The sequence below is a fragment of the Rutilus rutilus genome, assembly GCF_951802725.1.
Source record: "Rutilus rutilus genome assembly, chromosome: 18".
NCBI lineage: Eukaryota > Metazoa > Chordata > Actinopteri > Cypriniformes > Leuciscidae > Rutilus > Rutilus rutilus.
This window is the reverse complement of record NC_140231.1, coordinates 15,522,336-15,542,869: the sequence shown is the minus strand read 5'-3', so window position 1 is coordinate 15,542,869 and position 20,534 is coordinate 15,522,336. Positions and strand designations below refer to the sequence as shown.

At 39.5% G+C, this 20,534-nt stretch overlaps 1 protein-coding gene across 1 annotated transcript in view; it reads left to right on the top strand.

Annotated features, from left to right (window-relative positions):
- Window positions 1-5,631: 5,631 nt before the first annotated feature.
- The window catches only part of st6gal1 (ST6 beta-galactosamide alpha-2,6-sialyltranferase 1), a 33,263-nt gene continuing 18,360 nt past the window's right edge, over window positions 5,632-20,534 (top strand). Inside the window, exons 1-4 of the mRNA XM_084386645.1 lie at window positions 5,632-5,956; window positions 6,991-7,053; window positions 15,531-15,737; window positions 16,624-16,992. Of these exons, the coding sequence (XP_084242771.1) occupies window positions 5,945-5,956; window positions 6,991-7,053; window positions 15,531-15,737; window positions 16,624-16,992 (651 nt within the window). The 5' untranslated portion in view covers window positions 5,632-5,944. The remainder of the gene's footprint in view (window positions 5,957-6,990; window positions 7,054-15,530; window positions 15,738-16,623; window positions 16,993-20,534) is intronic.

Below are 20,534 nucleotides of genomic sequence, written 5' to 3'. Positions count from 1 at the left end.
AACAACATAATATATCAGTCGTGCTTTTATTATAATGTTTTTTTCTTTCTCACTGCAATGTTTCCACATTTGAGCCTCTCTAACTGTAGTTGTTTGTCAAATGAAGCATATCTTTTGACCTCGGTCAAAAATTCCAACTTGGAATATCTTTTGCACAGAACTTTTTCTCAGAAGCAAGGTATGTTTTTATTTTTTATTTTATTTTATTAATTGATATCATATTTATCAATATGTCCTAATGTTTTTATCTCATTAGTCTAGTTATAATTGCACTAGATACTTAGAGTAAAGTTACTGACAATACAGTGAAGCAACACTTTTGTGACTTAAATCTCTTCTTAAAACATTTTATTTTAGGATTTACTTGATTTTCTATTTTATTTGTTTATATTTGTATTTAAAATGTGTAGTTTTCCCTCTTGTGTTTGCCTGTTAAGCACTTTGAGAAAGCAACTTATAAAGGTGCTATATAAAATAAATGTATTATTATTAATACTTGGGTAAAGCTGGTTTTATATTCACACATTCGGCACAAACTACAACACATTTTATTTTTTGTTTATTTTTTCTATAGAACTCGACGTCTTTCACATGGCTGCTTTAATTGCACTAACATTTCAGCTTATTCCTGTTTAGTTTAATCAATTATATATTTTTTCTAATATGTAAATATGCTTCATCATTTGCTAGCAATAACATGCTTTAATGTAACCCATTAAGCTATGTATTTTATGCGTATAAACCACTTCAGATTCCAAAATCTAAAACTCTTAAACTCAAACTCGTTAAACATTAATAATCTTTTGTATATATACTTATTAAATCCTCAAACTTGACTTCCTAGGCAATTTTAACACAACTTCTACAGCTTTTAAACAGTTTTTGCTTTACTGAGTCCTCAATTAAATTATTAAATCTAAATTTCACTGTCCAGGGTGTTTCCTTAGCTATCTTGAGCAGCTGAAATGATAGGCATTTCAACTCCTTTAAAACCTTCTGCCATTAGTATAATAGTATTAAAAATAAATATATATATATATATATATATATATAGCCTATATATACCTAAAAACAGCTTTTCCTTCTTTCACAACTTCTTCAATTGGTATAGACCTCTCTTATCTAAACGTATTTATTAGATCAATTTTCAATCTGTTATTCTTAGTTTCTCAGATGTTAATAAAACATCTATCAGACTTTTTCCTCCAGTCCAAAACATTGTATCTTGTCGCTAACTTAAACATTCCATTTAATAATACTCTTTAAATGTACTATTCTCCTCCTAATCTAAGAAGTTTACAATATAAGTTTTTGTATAAATTTCTGTATAAAAATCCATACTTCATGTATAGTTATAATTCACTTTTTACTAATAGCTCATCCTTCTTGCTTATCTGTTCGTCCGACTGTTTGTACAGTATTTAATTTAATTTAATTTTTGTCTAAACTGTAATATTTATTCTTATTTCTTTTGATTATTTTATTTTCTTCTATGTAAAGCACTTTGAATTACCATTGTGTATGAAATGTGCTATATAAATACACTTGCTTTGCCTTGCCTTATCTTGTTATTTTAATAAATGAATTAACAATTTCTTGCTGCTAGCCCTTAATTCCATATTTTTTAAATAAATTATATTTTATTATCTTAGAGTAGCAAAGTTTTCCTGTAAAAACCCTGTTATAGTTCAGTCTCAGTCACATCTCCATTTCTGAACCTTTATCAGCGTACCAAGCCCTGTTACTGAAGCATTTAGCATTTTCTCTGCTGTAGACATTATTTAAAATTTTGTTCAAAACTAAAGTAGCCTATAAAATATGAAATATTCTATTTATGTTTGTTTGTTTGTCCACGTATGTAATTTACATATTTATTTATTACTTTGTATCATACATATTATTTAGGTATTACTATCTTTTCATTTTTTGACCTAGGAATATCTCTCTAGTAATCGGTCATTATATTTGTCTTTATATCTAAGACAGATGCACGTTTGTCTTGTAGCGAAATCTCGGCTCACCTATATGCATTTTCTAATGCTTTAACCTCCTGCCAGCATAGTCACTATATGGTTATGTAATTTTTAACTCCTACCTGTTTACTTATGTTTGCAGTATGACCTGACATGATTTAAGTCTAATATTCCTGCTTATAAACTATTCTTCATTGAATTTTGGGTTAAAAGTCAGACTAGCACATTCAAAGTCCCAGTGTCTTTTTCCATGTCTTCTTCTGGACTCTGAAACTTCTCTTTACCAATATTAACGCTCTCTTGTCTTTTGAAGTTCTTACTGACTTCTTACGGTACCTAAGTCTCACTTCAGAAACTAATTTTTGTTTTTAATGACACTATTACTTGTTCTAAAATTTTAGTCACTTTTCTAATTAAACCCTCAGTAAATGGGCTCCCACTGTAGACTGGCTGTCTTTATATCTCTGTAAGTAAAATTTCTATAGGCACAAGTTTTTATTTTTATTTATTATTATTTTTATTGTTTTCCTCTTAATAGCATCCTACTTCATTTCTTTCTATCAGAATATTTGTATTTAGTCCTCTGTTTTTACTACATTAACCTCTGACTAATCATTCAATATTAAAAGTAGCCTATATACTAGCAACATTTAACATAATATTATTTGATTTCCTGCTTTCACTTTCTGTGTTGTGTATCAGAGGTATTGGAGTTCTCTGAACCCTCTAACCCACCCTGACTCTGTTGTAAAACGCTCATACGGAGGCGTGGACGGCCGAGAGAGTCCTTGCGGGACATCTTTTCCCGTTTCTAAAGTTGTTACTCTTTGCATTGTTACTTAACAAGTTTATTGTTAATAGTTTATCTCCCATTTTCTTCATTGTCTGTTATTTGTAATCATATTCCTTCAATTACCATTTTTACTCCATCATAAACTATTATTTAACTTTACTTTATATTCAAATAAAGTTTACCTGACTTATTTTGTTGTCAGTGCCTCCCTTAAGTTTTCATAACTATCGTTTTACAGGTCTTTCAGCCTCTAGCGTTCTGAAGTACGAGCTCTTCTCTGTAATAGTGTGGGAGACGATCTGGCACGCACCACTGTTGGCTTTTCGAGTCTGAGCTATACTCACAGACTCTGTCTCTTTAACCGGTACACCTATTTTACAATAAAATCATCCTGGCTGTTCCAGGACCAATAATTATACTTTCATTACACTTTTTATTTTTATTTTAATATGCCAGATAACATCCCATTTTTCCCAACACATATTTCCACTTCATAAAACTGTCTTCTGACAATGTTAGGTGCATTTCCTGTTTGTTTAAAGATATTATCATCAATCTGATATAGCCTGTCTATCCAGGTCTGGTGGTTTAAATTCTTTTTAGCACTCTATCATTCGTAATATTTAGAAAAACATTTCTTAGCTGTTTGTTAACCGTCATTAATCATTATTAACCATTATTCCTTGTCTAGAAGTCTTATTCTGTAATGTTATTACATGTACACATTTTTCCGCTTCATGTTAGACCTACCTCAGTCTTTAAGTTTTAACCATTTTGGTCTATTTCTATAGAGAAGCCTCGTTCCATTTTCTAGAACCGTTGTGTGTCTGCATGGAAGGCTAGTTTTCATTTTAATACATGAGAATCTCCTCATGTTAAATATCTACATTGCTGGATTTTACTGCTTGCCCTGTCATAAGCGAAGCGTCCTCCACTAACAGGTCTTATCTTTTTAGCCAGTCTCTGCCTCTTACTGTCTGAGGCTAGCCGTTTGAGACTTTCTGTCTCTCCTTTTTCACAGCTTTCTCAATCTTTACGGCTCTCTCGCTCATAAAGTTATTTGTTCTACGCGTGTTCAACCCTTTGGGCTGTCTATAAATAATCTCTGTTCAACCCTTTCTGGGATTTTCTTTTAAATAATCTTTTCTAGATTATTACTTTCTGGCTAAATTTCTCTTAGTCGACTTTTGTTTGAACCCTTCTGGGTTTTATTATTATTACATTAATCTTTGCCCTTTCTGGGTATGCATTATAGCATTAATTGGAATACTTACAGGTACATTGGAATACTCTACCACACTGTTAGACCTTATCCGTTTTTTTACAGTAAAATACTGGCAATACTGTTCATTATACAGTTATTTACTGTAACATACTGTATGTTACTGTAAAAATGCACTAAATTACTCGAGTTAACTAATTTCACTTGCAGAAACCGACTGCCTTAAATTGACCAACTGTCATTTAAATGTATTAACTAAAATTTATAATGCATAAATAATGTGAGCAAAGTATTACTGTGAACTTCTTTCATTTGAGAACACTAAAAACACTATTGAACATAAAACGATTTCTACTGGACCAGCAACTACACAGTCACCGCCTGTTAAATAAAGCAACATGCAGCATATCATCAATGTTTGTAGATTTTCAAGCTGATTATTGACACTTGATCTAAATCAGGACAAGATGTTGAATTCCCCATGTGTGAAAACCTGTGAACATAAGTTAAAGTTTGTAACTTTTTGTATTTGTTTGTACATTCGACCTAACAAAAAAATACAAAGTAAGTAAATAGCCTGATAATATCAACAATAATAGTAATAATAATAATAATAATAATAACTGAGTAATTATTCATAGTTAAAAACAACTATATTTGCAATATCTAAGCTGTTCTTCAAATTACTGCTCAAATCTGAATATGGCATTGAATTGCCCATGTAGGAAAACTTACAAAAGCACATTTATTTCATGTTTGTTGTACCTTGTTTAGTTAAAAAGATATACTGAAAAATAGATTTCAGCCTGGCGGTGGCGGCCATTTTGAATTTCTCAATTTTGAGGCATTTTGGGACATTTTTGAGCTTGATATACAGCAGATTTGGATTCAGCACCCCTTAATACCCCTAGAAATGTTGTAAAATATAAATAATCACAAAATGCCTTGGGGGTTCTGATTTGGTGAAAATTGCCCGTCTATTTTACATCACCAGAATTCAGCATCAATTAAACAAGAGTTTACATTTGTTCATAAAAAGACACATAAGTGGACCAAAAAACCATTGAGACTTTAGAAAGCAGGATTTGAACTGAGCATTTTACAATGACTTTAAAGGTATTTACATAATAATGCTGATCGTTGGTTAAAAATCATGGTTCCACTGGGGCTCGAACCCAGGACCTTCTGCGTGTAAAGCAGACGTGATAACCGCTACACTATGGAACCCGTATGAAACGCAACCATTACCACGTTGCATATGAACTTCACATGTACATTGTATTGTATACATGAATATGTAATCAAATCACGATATAACACGAACAACATGTAGGCTAATATTTATTGCAGTATTTTCAACAAAACTATTAACATTGCAAAACATTGCGCCTGACTGCTTTGCTCATTCAAACGGATCAGTGAAGACGGAGAAAGGGTTTCACGTTAAATGTAGAACACGTCTGAAATATATATTTTTGCATTTAATTGATTTATTTTAGCACCCAATGCAATGTGTGCATTTGTGACAGTTTCACGTCAGAAGTACATAAATAATTAGCAATAGGAGAAAAAGACGCAGAATCCTCTGCATCCACAGCCGCAGTCGCATGCGATAATAGGGGCACAGACCGCTCTCTTCCGCTAGAGACATCAATGAACCATCAACGCACCAGCTCAGAGTCTGTCCATATTATTATGCAGTATATAAACATGGCGGTTTATCAACATGCCTCAGCTCGAAAAGATCTATATTTAGATGGCATGTTGTAGAGCATCTCTTCGAAAGGTAAAAGGGAAAAAGTCTTGTCGTGATTTAGGTTATTATACTAAGGGATTATACAATATAGGTTTCCTCTATGCATAATCTGTATCCATAAAAAAAGCAACCAAAATGCAAAGACCGGGCACTGGAGAAAACGGATTGAACTAACCAAAAAGAATAGCATCGGAAAAAATATGGGATACAAGGTAGGCGTGCAAATCATATTTGTCTCATTCACGCAGCATCATTTCGCTCCACTTCAATGTCTCAAGTCATTTAGAATTTAAAATAACATTGGTGTTGTTTAATCCTTAAATGTTTGGTGCGTGCATTTAAAAATCAGCAAACCCGAATCTGAATTGACCATCACGCACAAAGGAGATGCCTGAAATTATATTATTATTCAGTTTTTATAGCCTATATTTACTCCGTGTGTTATGTAAAGCAGAATGCGGGTGCATTAATCAGGCCTATGCATAGCTTATTTTATATGGACACCCTCATGTCCCATTCAAACTTATGAAGGCCAGAGTGTCTGATAGCCATATCATTTTTTTGTAGCCAGTTTTGCCTCTATCTTTAATAAGTTAAATTTGTATGTATTTACGATTAAAGAGGACACAAGCTTAGGTCACTTCCTTGCTATCTATCTATCTATCTATCTATCTATCTATCTATCTATCTATCTATCTATCTATCTATCCCCCCCCCCCAAATTTTACAAATTTTCTTTCAATTTCTTTCATTTAAATCAAATTTGATCTTTTATAGGCCTACCTCAAATCCAGAAACTGCAGAATGCAATTTGCATATCAGCGAGGCAAAAATATTCAATTCAAATTAGATATTTTTATACCTCAAATTCAGGAACTGCAGACTGCAATTTGCATATGAGCGGAGTGCGACATTTTCAAAATTATTAGTACAAAACTCCAAACTCATCACACTTGAAACACAGCTAGTCATTCTTTAAAAATGTGATCATGTGCTTTAATTATGGTTACAAAATCTTAATTTTTAATTATTATTAATAATAATAATAATTAATTTTTTCAACTTGGTCAAAGCTATAGCAAACAATGTTTGAAAAAATACATGTTTCAAATCACCCTTGTTCCTCAATTAGACATGTTACAGCACAGGCCACAGTTGCCACACAATAAAAAACACTAATTTATGTAATTGACATAAAATCCATGTTTGTAATTCATAGTTTTCATGTGATGTCACACCCTTACAGGAACACCAACCTGGAGGGCAAAACAAGGCTTTCCACCATCGCTCGCCAGTTATTTTTTACCAGGTTTGTACTAATTACTAGTGATATTAAAAGACAATTATTCACCTTATTGATGATGCATACTATGTACAGGCAAGCAGATGAACCCAGAATATAAACACAACGCACAGTTTCTTGTTAAGCATTTTTCCATAGAAAACTATAATTAAAAAAGCCTAACTATTTAGCGTGTTACATTTGTTCATATTCTGGGCTCATCTGCTCGCATGTATGCAGTTCTATGGATTGCAGGTCTCTGTGGCAGTCACATGACTGAAACCTATGAATAATATATATCCAATGGATTATTAAAAGGTGTGATGAAGATGTAACACAGCCATAAGGTTTTGTTTTGAAATATTCCTCAGTCTGGTGTTCTGTCACTGTGTAGTGCAATCCAACAATAAAAATGTGTGATGCAGAATGATATTAACAACACTGAACAAAAAACTGAGAGCTTAAATACACATGGAATGACAATAAACAGAACCAGGAAGAGGCGTTTCTAATCAGAAACCATAGTAACAAACAATGAACATGAACTCAGGGAGACAGAAACAAGAAAACAATGACAATGAAAATGAAACATGACTGTTACAACTTGCTGTTAGTGTTTTTTTTTAGGTCGTTGTGACAAAGTATGTTTGGTGGGTGATAACTGTGGTAATCTGCACGCATGTAAATAATTAAAGCGCCGTGCCTCTCTGCTCAAGGCTCTCGGCCCTGCACTGCTTGCCTGTTAAAAGTACCTCAGCTCCGTGCACAGTAAACGCTGCTCCATTCAAACTCAGTTTCTGCATGTGCTGTTTGTTTAGGTTTCCAATAACATGCATTTGGGAATGCAAAAAGTCAGACTCGGTTTGTGTTTCATAGTTGCACTGATATAATTTATATGCGTGGAGCGCACACGGTGTACTGTACAGCCCATAAAACTCCCAAACAGCCTCCAGACGCTGCTGCAATCACCCTCCATCAAACACTTTGTCTCGCATACAAAAATAAGACCCGGCATTGAGCTGAATACCAAATCAGCCCATTAGAGCACAGGGGCACTTGCTACTTAGCAACCAAAGGGATTTAAAGCTGCAATACCCGACAACAAAGGACTAAGATCAGGATCTTTTACAGGGTATTATAGCTGGTGTGAGCTTATTCCATGTTTTAATTGAAAAATGTTAACAAGATGATGGCTGCAATGAAAAGAAGCAGAGGAATGAAACAAATACCATACATCCTTAAAAATGGAAGCATCATCAAAAAAAAAAAAAAAAAAAAAAAAAAAAAAAAAAACATTGCGATGCCGCTTTTTTCTTCATTTGTCCGGGGAAAGGCGTAAAAAGTATTGAGACATATTCCAAATATGACGATTTCAGAATTATGTGTATTTCATTAATAACCAATGCAGGATCAAAATGTTCCATTACTTTTGAGAGTAACAAATTAAACTTCTAAATGCATTGTAATATCAAAGTTGGCCTTCAATTAGATATTTCTTTAATAGTAAATTATTTATAAAAATATAATATATTCTATAATTTAATATGTTTTTTAATTTAGATTAGGAGGATGATATTCATTTTCATTAAGGGATATACTCTGGATTTCCACAATATTAATTATAATTATATATTTGGGATGCACCGATATGAACATTTTGGCTGATACGATAACCGATAATTCTTTTTATTTGAAAGCCGATAACCGATATATGTGACCCTGGACCACAAAACTAGTCACATAAAAAAATCATATAAAAGCTGAATAAATAAGCTTTCAATTGATGTATGGTTTGTTAGGATAGGACAATATTTTAAAATCTGGAATCTGAGGGTGCAGAAAAATCGAAACATTGAGAAAATCGCCTTTAAATTTATCCATTTATGTTCGCGATTGTGCTGCATTCACTCACAAAAATAAGTGTTTTATATATTTACGCAAACGCATATAAATTTACCTCGGGTTTCTCAAACTCCATCTCTGCATGCTTCGAGTTTGGGTTGCTTATAACGTTCATCTGGGAACGCGGTGTGTGCCATTTCACAAGATTTGTAACGTACCTCATTAGTAAATCTACGCCAACCATACACGCCAACACAGGAGAATACATAAATATGTTTCTAAATATGCGAATTGTTGTTCATCGTTTCAAAATAAATGTTTAAACTCTCGCTCTGAGTTTGTATGTTTTGATGTGCACATGTTCTTGTTCAAGAAATTACAGTGGCTGTTGCATTTCTATCATACAGAAGAGATCAAATATTAAAGATTAAGTGGACATTTGAACAAAATCTTGTTTGGCCAATATTAAAGGATTTGATAATGCCGTAGTGTAACAACAACTAACACCAGGCCGTTGGCGCCCTCTGCAGGCATTTGTAGTGCATACGTAATGTATATGTTATGTTTATATTAGTTTATATATATTTAACATAGTGTATTTTAACAGTGTTGTTCAATAAAACCCATATAATTACTTTGATCCTTTATTTTAACCAATTATTATATATTTGTATTTTAAGTAATTTTAAATTTGTAAAAAAAAATTTTTTAATCCGATTAATCGATGGAATAATCGGTAGAATACTCAATCACTAAAATAATCGATAGCTGCAGCCCTAGCTGCCGCTTTACTTTCGTTTTGTGTTTATTTATTGAAGTGTTTGAACGTTCGCCAGTTCCCGCCTCCTCCTTCACTGAACAAAAACCTCTCAACATTGGTGCCGAAACCTGCATGGGATGAAGGAGAGACACGTTGTCGGAGAGCTCTCGCTGCTGAGGGCGAATGAGAGCATCTCGGCTGGTTGAGGACCAGTTTTCAATTCCACCCCCGACTGCAAGCAACAACTCTTGCTGATTGGTCTGCGCGATGCCGCATGAAGTTAAACATCTAAACAAACTGTGTATTTGACAAATATTGCATCTAATCCAATTTGTCTGTGATAAAGTATGCAAAGACCACGCAAGTGTCCAACTTGGCGGCTCCGTTTTCAATTCCGCCCCTGACTGCAAGTGGCAACTCGATTGGATTGGAGTGCCACATAAAGTCGAACACACCTAAACAAACCTTTTGAATCTGGTGTTTTTGTCATGTGATACTGTCATATGATATTTATTAACGACACCTTATAAGACTCACCATACTCTGACCAAAGTTTCTTAGTTATAACATAACGGTATGTGTTAGTTTTAATTTGGTAAGGTTGCAAGCCATGATTTCATAAAAGCTTTTTGCTATTTAAATCCTACTTTTAGTACCTTGCACTACCATTTTTGTATTGAGCTGAATATCCCTTATCTAGAGAGCACCAGTATGTATTAATTGATAAGCACTCTTTACACATCATGTATGAAGTTTTGGTTACTGTCATGAAACGGATGTTCTGCGTAACTACAATTATTTTATGGACCCTTTTATTCTGGGCATAATTATTAAAATGATCAAATTCTGTGTAAAAATATTACTTTAGTTAAAATGGTCTTTTCTAGGCCAACACCAATGGAACTACCACAATTTCTTAAACCAATTTGTCTGCTCCCTTTAAGGCATTGGCAGGTTTCAAATGTACTCCAGAGAGCTGAACTGCATTACTAAACTCTGCCAGCTTAAATTTAGGTCAACTGAAGCAAGCTTATTACAGCATGTTACATATTTAACACAACAGTTAACCCAACCAGGGCCGTACCCACCATTGAGGTCCCCAAGGTCCAGAATTTTTTCTGAGGTGTATATAATAAAGGTAGTGATAATCACCTAATACTAACTCTGCTTTGGTGCTGCACGAATATTGCACACAGCCAAGATAACCAACCTACTCATCCGAGCTGCCGCCAGTGGTCAAACACCGATCATCAATGTCAAAATGTTTGAGATAACCAATCAAATCAAAGTAGGCGGGCTTTATGTTTACAGAAGCTGCTGAATGCTGATCACGAATTCCATCGCAACGCTTCAGTAAATGGTCATAAAGTGTGAGATAATATGCAAGTAGCTAAACTCAATATATAATATTTGACAGCTGTTTTACAATAGAAATGTTAAACGACCGACAGAAATACAATTAGTTACGCAAACTAATAAACTTTTGTTTAATTTAGCTATTTTTTAAATATATAATTTACGTGATTCATTGTAATTCGTAACAATGTGAGACAAGAAACATTAACAAAGCAGGCATAAGATTAATAATGAATGTGCATGCGCACACTGATGTAAACGAGCACAACATGCAAGAGCAGCATGATGAAACGAGTGAAGGAGGCGCACTGAATGAAAATACACATTCACTCTCTGACAGTAGATGGCGCTTGTCACTACTCGATATCCATCCATCCATCTCTCCCACCATCCATCCATCCATCCCTCCCTCCCTCCATCCATCCCTCCATCCATCTGGCATTTCAAAGAAAACACAAAATACATAATATGTCATTAAATTATCAGTTCTGTATGCTGAACATAAAATGATCAGTTCTCTTGTTTTCCTCTGACAGGACAACTAGCCGAACGTAACCGAGACGTTTTTTTCGCACATACAGTACAGTACAGTACGGATCAAGTAGTGACAGTGACGTCAATGTAGTAAAAACGTTGGCAATGACAGGAAGTGACAGCAAAACTTGCGGTCTTGCACATGCACAGTACAGATCGTGTTTCCGGTACGGATCGAGTAGTGACGGCGCTTATGGAACAACAGAAATGCACCCGTTACTCCAGTAACCATAAATAAAGCATTCAAATATTTCAAACAGCCATTCAGATTTTTGCATTCGCTTTGTTGTTCATCACAGCACAGCACAGCACCATGTTAGACATAGCCTCTTCTGTATTTCCAGTTTGTGGATCATTCATTGCAACATTCAACCTGATTCTTTTGTTTAAATATGTTATCTGCTTGACAAATAATGTACTCTACTGCCCACTGACATGGTTTTAAAGCTGTTGTTATCCGCTGCATCGTCACTAAAGTTTAAGCCTTGCCAATTTAAATATTTAAGCGTGTTACTCAAGCACTATGTAGGAAGTGTGCAAACTTCCAAAACGGAACCCAGAAAAGCTGTCAGTCAGACTGGCAAAAAGTTAGTTCTAGGCCCTGTATATCCTCCTGGGACCCAATAATAGACTTTTGTCCACTGTAGTGGACATTATATTTTAGTGAATTTCTCTGACATCATACATGTCACATGACACAACCTGGGTGTCCTGTAAAGAGCACATTCAGGACTTTTCAGAGATACCAAATGTTTGGAGGTTTCACCATGAAAACAACTTCTCCTTGGTCTTTAAAAATGTCTGACATTAATTTAGTGATCAAATGTAGCCTTCTTATGGAAATATGATAATATATTGTAATTATAATTTAAATTGGACTACTTTTCAAATTGTATTTCATAAAACAACATCTCAGGAAAATGTTAAGGGGTTTCAAATAAAAAAATGACTTTCTGTTACAGAACAGGGCATTGATTTCATACGTGTCCACTGTAGAGGACACCAGGACTTAAATCATGTTTATCAGGCATTTTGTGAGACACAACAAGTGAATATGGAAATAAATTATACATCAATATTCCTATGAAATATTAGATATTATTATTAAAATGTTGCCAATTATTACTCCAATTATTACACTTCTTTTTTCATTAAATGTTGCTCCAAGAACACATTAAGGTGCAAATTAGATACAGTTTATATATACATTGCATTGAATGGGAATATTAATTTATGGACATTTTACCCACATATTGCATAAAGTAAAATGGTGTATCGATTCATTCCGTTATTTCTTTCATAACATAGTTGAGAATCATCTTTATACAAATTTTGGTTGAAAAAATCCTGAAACCCCCAAATTTATTGGTGATTGAAAAAAAATCCCATTGGTTTTGCCTATACATGTAATTTCATGTCATTTTATTTTTTAAACAACTTAGTCCTGGCGTCCACTACAGAGGACATAGCATAACGTATGAATAAAATATTATTTTTCAAAAATGTTTTTTTACCATTTGTTTATTGTGCTCTAAACAGTGTAATGACATGGAAAAAAACTAAATTCAAAAACCTTTTTTTTTCTGGGTCCCAGGAGGATATAAACATTTATATTATCTACAAAAACCAGCAATTCTCTGGTATTGTCATGGCTCGTAGCAAGGAAGACGGAGATGAAAGTAGTTCAAACACTTTCTTTAATAATATAAACTCAGGAACAGGCGAACAGGTGAGACATGAACAAACAATACCAGACACTAAACTGAATACAGGCAGGAACTAAATGCACAGTGGTGATGAACACAAATGACAGGCAGCTGTGAGGAAGGTGATCAGTGTCCATGGTAACAGATTGGTGGCGGGAAACAGACAGGGAAACACAGGTGATGAATGAAAACAACTGAAAGTCTATGAACTGAACATAATGGTGACAAGTATATTGAACATGCTTTTCCCTTCATACTAATTTAATTTCTAGCATGGCCTGTTCCTTGATTGAGTTTACTAGAGCTTCAAAATAAATATTTTTAAACTGTTTTTATATGTCTTCAATTCAGCTGAACCTATAGACCCCTTCACGGTTGACGTCACAGGAAAATTCGCAGTGCGCAGTGCGCAGGTCGGGGTCAGAAAGTTCATTCCATCCCATTTAATTGTGTGTAAACCAGAGAATTTCTCGTCAAGAAAAAAATGCCTACTTGTTGCGTCGTGGACTGTGAAAATCAGTTGTGGAGTCAAGTTTTTCAGGATTCCTGCAGGATCTCATCCGTAAAAAAAATAAATAAATAGACGACATCTGTTCAGATCTATTTTTTTACAGTCTATGGTTCAGATAGATGCTGCTATCTGCTAAGTAGCATGACACAGGTCACAATTAATGCCAGATATCGAACTTCACCTAACTATTAAACCAGTCTACAGTTTGCAGAAAACATTTGTTTACTTACCAGGGCTTAACTCTACCGTTGTTGTCACAATAACTGTCAATAACACAATAACACTACAAACACGAGCATCTTTGATCGCAGCATTGTCCCAGTCTGCCCGTTCAAACTATGAACAGTTTTATGTACACTAGCCTACAACATTAAGCTATGCAGGTTAATAGTTTTGTAAATGTCATGGACCTGTGTCATGCTTCAGACATAACGTTAGCCAGCTGTAGGAGTTAGCCGCAGGCTAGCGCCAACATTGTGACAACGGCAGAGTTAAGCCATGGTAAGTAAACAAATGTTTTCTGTAAACTGTAGACTGATTTGATACACTGCTCAAAAAAATTAAGGGAACACTTAAACAACACAATGTAACTCCAAGTCAATCACACTTCTGTGAAATTAAACTGTCCACTTAGGAAGCAACACTGATTGACAATCAATTTCACATGCTGTTGTGCGAATGGAATAGACGACCGGTGGAAATTATAGGCAATTAGCAAGACACCCCCAATAAAGGAGTGGTTCTGCAGGTGGTGACCACAGACCACTTCTCAGTTCCTATGCTTTCTGGCTGATGTTTTGGTCACTTTTGAATGCTGGCGGTGCTTTCACTCTAGTGGTAGCATGAGACGGAGTCTACAACCCACACAAGTGGCTCAGGTAGTGCAGCTCATCCAGGATGGCACATCAATGCGAGCTGTGGCAAGAAGGTTTGCTGTGTCTGTCAGCATAGTGTCCAGAGCATGGAGGCACGACCAGGAGACAGGCCAGTACATCAGGAGACGTGGAGGAGGCCGTAGGAGGGCAACAATCCAGCAGCAGGACCGCTACCTCCGCCTTTTTGCAAGGAGGAGCAGGAGGAACACTGCCAGAGCCCTGCAAAATGACCTCCAGTAGGCCACAAATGTGCATGTGTCTGCTCAAACGGTCAGAAACAGACTCCATGAGGGTGGTATGAGGGCCCGACGTCCACAGGTGGGGGTTGTGCTTACAGCCCAACACCGTGCAGGACGTTTGGCATTTGCCAGAGAACACCAAAATTGGCAAATTCGCCACTGGCGCCGTGCTCTTCACAGATGAAAGCAGGCAGCAGAACGTTGTCCATGGCGTCTCCAGACTCTGTCACGTCTGTCACATGTGCTCAGTGTGAACCTGCTTTCATCTGTGAAGAGCACAGGGCGCCAGTTGGTGAAGTTTGATATCTGGCATTAATTGCGACCTGTGTCATGCTACAGACTTAGCAGATAGCAGTATCTATCTGAATAGACTTGCTAACGATGTCTACCCATTCTGTTAGGAGCTCGGGATCAGGCAGACAATCGCCATTAGCTAAAACAAGTTTATTATGGTTCTGTTCCCGTTCCTGTGATGGCAAAGACAGTGCATACCCTTGACACAATATGCCGGTCTATGAGCCGCACCATTTTTCTGACCCCATGCTGCGCGCGCACCCAACCTAGGCGTTCGATGTTTACAAACATTGAAGGGGTCTATTCATATGCTTCTATGCAGCTGGCAACTTCATTTTCAGAGGTCATCCTTTAATTTTCTGATATTGTCTATAATTCATTATCCAGATCCCAGGGGCTGCCATGGATCGTGTTAGCCTACTCTGGAGGTTGAGACGTCGGGCCCGTCGAGGAGCCCTGTGCATGGCTCTGTTCTGTATGACTATGGCTCTCCTGTACACCTTTTGCGCTGAAAACAGCATACCTGTCACAGATGCAATTTTTGGCGTGAAGGCGAGAACGCGAGCTCAACCAAGAGCACACACAATTGTTAAGGTATGTCAAAGAGATTACTTTCCTCACACTGCTTTCTGCTCTATCTAGAGTGCTGTAGGAATGAGACTTAAAACAATAAAATTAGGGGGGTTTTTTGCACATCCTGTTCCATCATCCCAATGTCAGTGTTTTTTTTTGTTAAATACCTGAAATAAGATCTGTGGTTAAGACAAGCTTAACATATATATGTGTTTTATTCTATGCCATAAAAACCATCAACAGTACATCACTTGAGATTTTGTAAAGATTGCTTTTGTCTTTAAAAAGACGGTTGCAAACAAGTGACTAAAATGGGACTACAGAGATTGTCGGGGACATTAACACTTTACCGCCCATTGATGAGTTTTTCCGGCTGTGCAAGCTTTGAGGGTGTTGATGGACTGGTCAAAAACATGATTTTCTCAGCTTTTTTATTAAAATGTTGTTGTAATGAAACTTCTTTTTCAACGTCTTTTGATATATTGACTGTTTACATATTCATACAACAAAATATCTTGGGGGCCATGAACGTTTTGTGAATATGGTCAAAAATGCTGGCGCTGGCTGGCAACTTTTTTAGAAAACGAGGAAAGAGTTAAACATCATCACGAAGAGGAAAAGTTTTCTACACTATAGTCGGCTTTTACAGCCTTGTGTTTATAATCGTGCTCTTGCAAACTACTCTAACTTAAACATTCCTATTTGTAGATTTTAAATAAAGTTTAAAAGAGCTAATTTTCGACAATAATCCAAGTTACTGGAAAAAACGCTATTGGCTTCTTGTCCAGGGAACCAGAGTGATGCTAATTTCCGGGTTGGCCTACAAAATTACGTCATCCCTGCAGCACTCTATTAAGTAAAAAATTTAATATACTTTATTACTAAAAGTGACATTGATCTATCAAAGGTATTACGGGGAACAGGAGGGTCAAAACCCATGTATACTGACCCTCAAAAGCTCCCAGGTGTCATTCCTGGAGATCCTCAGAAGCCTATTCCCATCCTGTCATCTTCTAACTACTCAATGGAGAGCAGTTCCAAGGACCGCAGCCTCAGGGGAAAAAAAAGAGAGCATGGGTTATTTTACTGGCTTTTGGCGCAACCGCTGAGACGTGCTTTAGAGACTATTTTTGGAGGCCAACGAAGAGGAGAGGGTGCCGCAAGTGGGGATGCTGTTGTTTTTGGGCCTAATGGAGCACTCGGAGAAGTCTGGAACGAGGAGATGTCAAGCACCATGCTGGGAAAAAGGCTGAGGAAGGTGGTGCAGAACTACCAGGTGAGCGAAACTGAAAGACATCTAAAAGCCTTTACTATATAAAAATAGTAAAAAACTGCAAGGACTGCTGATCAGCAAGGCATGAAGTCTCTTCAGTTAATCCATTTTACATAATCCTCTGAGGAAGAAGCTCTACTGCTATAAGTGTATATGATTATATCTCTTAAAATCCGGAAAACGTTGGTTCCCTTTCGTTCGGTCACTCCTACGTCACGTCGGTAGGAGTTACCAATGAATTGGGATCACGCTAGGGAGACCAATTGCCTTCGAGTGAAACTAAAACGAGCCAATGGACATTGGTATGCAGGATTTGCATTCCGCGCCCTGCCTGCCAGTGCGGGTATAAAGCGGAAGCGCGAGCATACACAAATCGCTTTCTGCTTTGGAGCCGACCAGTTGTGTCCTCTGAGTGAATGAGCGTTTGGGATAGTGATTCTACAAGCTCAACGAGTCTGTTTCTGGATGTGGTCAATATCTGCCACCGGTTGATGGTCATGATCGCTGCCTCTCGTGTTTGGGCCTCGCGCACGCTGAGACAGCATTCGTGAATGAGTCATGTTCCCACTGCGGGAACATGACCATCGCGATGCTGAGATCAAGACTGAGAACCCTCAAACGAGGGGGAGTCCCTTTGGAGATTCCCCGATCTAGTTCTTCTTTTGGTTCTTCTGAAGCGATACAAGGGCATCCCCCCAGTTGTTTGGAACGGTTGGTTGCGATGCAATTTTGTCCTAAGACCGCGTCCACCTGGCGGGTTAACCCCACGCTCCCCTCCCGCGCATGTAGGTTCTTTTCCAGGCTAACCAGTAAGGCTTACAGTGCGTGTGGAGAAGCTGCTTCTGCCCTGCATGCCATGGCGCTTCTCCAGGTTCACCAGGCCAAAGCACTCAGTGACATGCAGGAGGGTGGTACCGATCCAGGGGTGCTCCAAGAGCTACGTACGGCGACGGACCTCGCCCTCCAGGCGACGAAAGTCACCGCACGTTCCCTGGGCCGGGTGATGTCCACACTTGTGGTCCAGGAGCGACACCTTTGGTTCACCCTGGCCGATGTGAGGGAGTCGGACAAGAGTAGGTTCCTGAACTCCCCCATTTCCCAGGGTGGCCTCTTCGGCGACGTGGTGGAGAGCTACGCCCAACAGTTCTCCACCACCCTGAAGCAGTCAGAGGTGATTAAACACATCATGCCCCGGAGACAGGCTGCTGCTGCCCAGCCTTCCGCGGCTGCTCATCGCCGAGGGCGCCCTCCTGCCGCCACCCCTGCCCAGCAGCCTCCACCTAGGCAGCAGGGTGCCGGCCGCAAGAGAGGTACCCAGCCCGCTCGGAGTTCGTCTAAGCCCCCCGGCAAGAGGAGAGGGAAGCAACCCTGAGAAGGGTGACCCAGAGAATGTGACGACTGCTCTCCAGGAGTGCGTGTCTGCACCACTCCTTCCCCCGGAGGAGGGCCGGGTGGAGAATCCTTGATTCCGTTTTGTTTCTGCTCCACCCAGCTAGCGGTACCCAAAACTTCAATAAAAGAGCAGTTTCCAGTTTCCCTGGGTCACACACAGTCGAGACTGGCAGTCAAGGACGACGCTCTATTGCCTTGCCACTTCCAGTCTCCCCCGTCCAAGAGGGCCAGAATGACAGTGTGCGACGCCCGGCCTCGTCACTCTCATCTCCCGCTGGGCATGGAGGCCCCCCCAGGCCTCGCTCCTCGTTTCCCCTCCTTCCTTCGCCACTGGGCAGTGGGCTGTACGTGTATGTCCTACGTACATACTGGGCTGAACGCCTCTGGGCCTTCTCTGCTGTCTGCCCCCTGGTGGAAGCAGGTTGGTGTTGCTCTGCACACCCAGACCCCACTCTCAGCCACAATGGCCCTGGAGTCACGTCCCTGCCTTCCACCTCGCTGCCCCACCGCGGGTACTCCGGTGGTCCGGGTGGGCTCGCTGGTATGGTCTTTCGAAGCCTGGCTAGCGCTTCCGATGCTGTCCCGGTAGCTCACCCATACCATCCGGCTCGGCTATGCAATTCAATTGGCCCGTCGGCCTCCCAAGTTCATGCGATTCAAGAGCTGCGATGCCCCTGTTCTGAGGAAGGAGATCAACGTCCTGCTGGCGAAGGACGCGATCGAGCCGGTCCATCCAGCCGAGATGAGGTCAGAGTTTTACAGCCCATACTTCATTGTACCCAAGAAATGCGGTGGGTTACGGCCAAACCTGGACCTGCGAGTTTTGAATCGGGCCCTGCACAAGCTCCCGTTCAAAATGTTCCCGTTCTTCGAATGCAACCGTCCCCGGGATTGGTTTGCAGCGATCGACCTGAAGAACGCGTACTTTCATGTCTCGATTCTTCCTCGACACAGACCGTTTCTACGTTTTGCGTTCGAGGGTCGAGCATATCAGTACAATGTCCTACCCTTCGGGCTGGCCCTGTCACCCCATGTCTTCACGAAAGTCGCGGAGTTGGCCATTGTTCCTATGAGAGAATGTGGCATTCGCTTTCTCAACTATCTCGATGACTGGCTCATAATAGCTCACTCGCGGGATCTGTTGTGTGAACACAGGGACATGGTGCTTCGGCATCTCAGCCAGTTGGGGCTTCAGGTCAACTGGGACAAGAGCAAACTCTGCCCCACGCAAGTCCTTTCAAGGCAGATCAGTGGTCCCACTGAAACAGTTTCAGAGGCTCCTGGGGCATATGGCAGCCGCAGTAATGCCGCTTGGTCTGCTCCATATGAGACCGCTCCAGCACTGGCTTCACGATCGAGTCCCGAGATGGGTGTGGCAGAGCGGCACGTTCCAGGTGAACATCACCCCGCACTGTCGCCAAACCTTCAGCCCTTGGTCAGACCCTGCGTTTCTACGGGCTGGAGTGCCCTTAGTCCAGGTGTCCAGGCATGCTGTGGTTTTCACAGATGCCTCTGCCAACGGCTGGGGGGCCACGTACAACGGGCATGCAGTTTCGGGTCTATGGACGGGGCCAGAACTGCATTGGCACATCAATTGCCTAGAGTTGCAAGCAGTACACTTAGCCTTGTGCCGCATCAGAGGGCTACTTCAGCACAAGCACGTACTGGTCCGTATGGACAGCACTGCGACCGTTGCATACATCAACCGCCAAGGTGGTCTACGCTCCCGTTGTGTGTCGCGACTCGCCCCCGCCATTTCCTCCTATGGAGTCAGAAGCATCTGAGGTCGCTTCGAGCCATTCACATCCCTGGTGTGCTCAACCGTGCAGCCGACGAGCTCTCACGGCAGCCGCCTCTTCCGGGAGAATGGCGACTCCATCCCCAAGCGGTCCAGCTGATATGGGGAATCTTCGGAGCCTCTCAGATAGATCTGTTTGCCTCTCCGGACACGACCCATTGCCAGTTGTTCTATTCCCTGTCCGAAGGAACCCTCGGCACGGATGCACTGGCACACAGCTGGCCCCAGGGCCTCCGCAAATATGCGTTTCCTCCAGTGAGCCTTCTTGCACAGACACTGTGCATGGTCAGGGCGGACGAGGAGCAGGTCCTGCTCGTTGTGCCGTATTGGCCCAACCGGACTTGGTTTGCGGAAC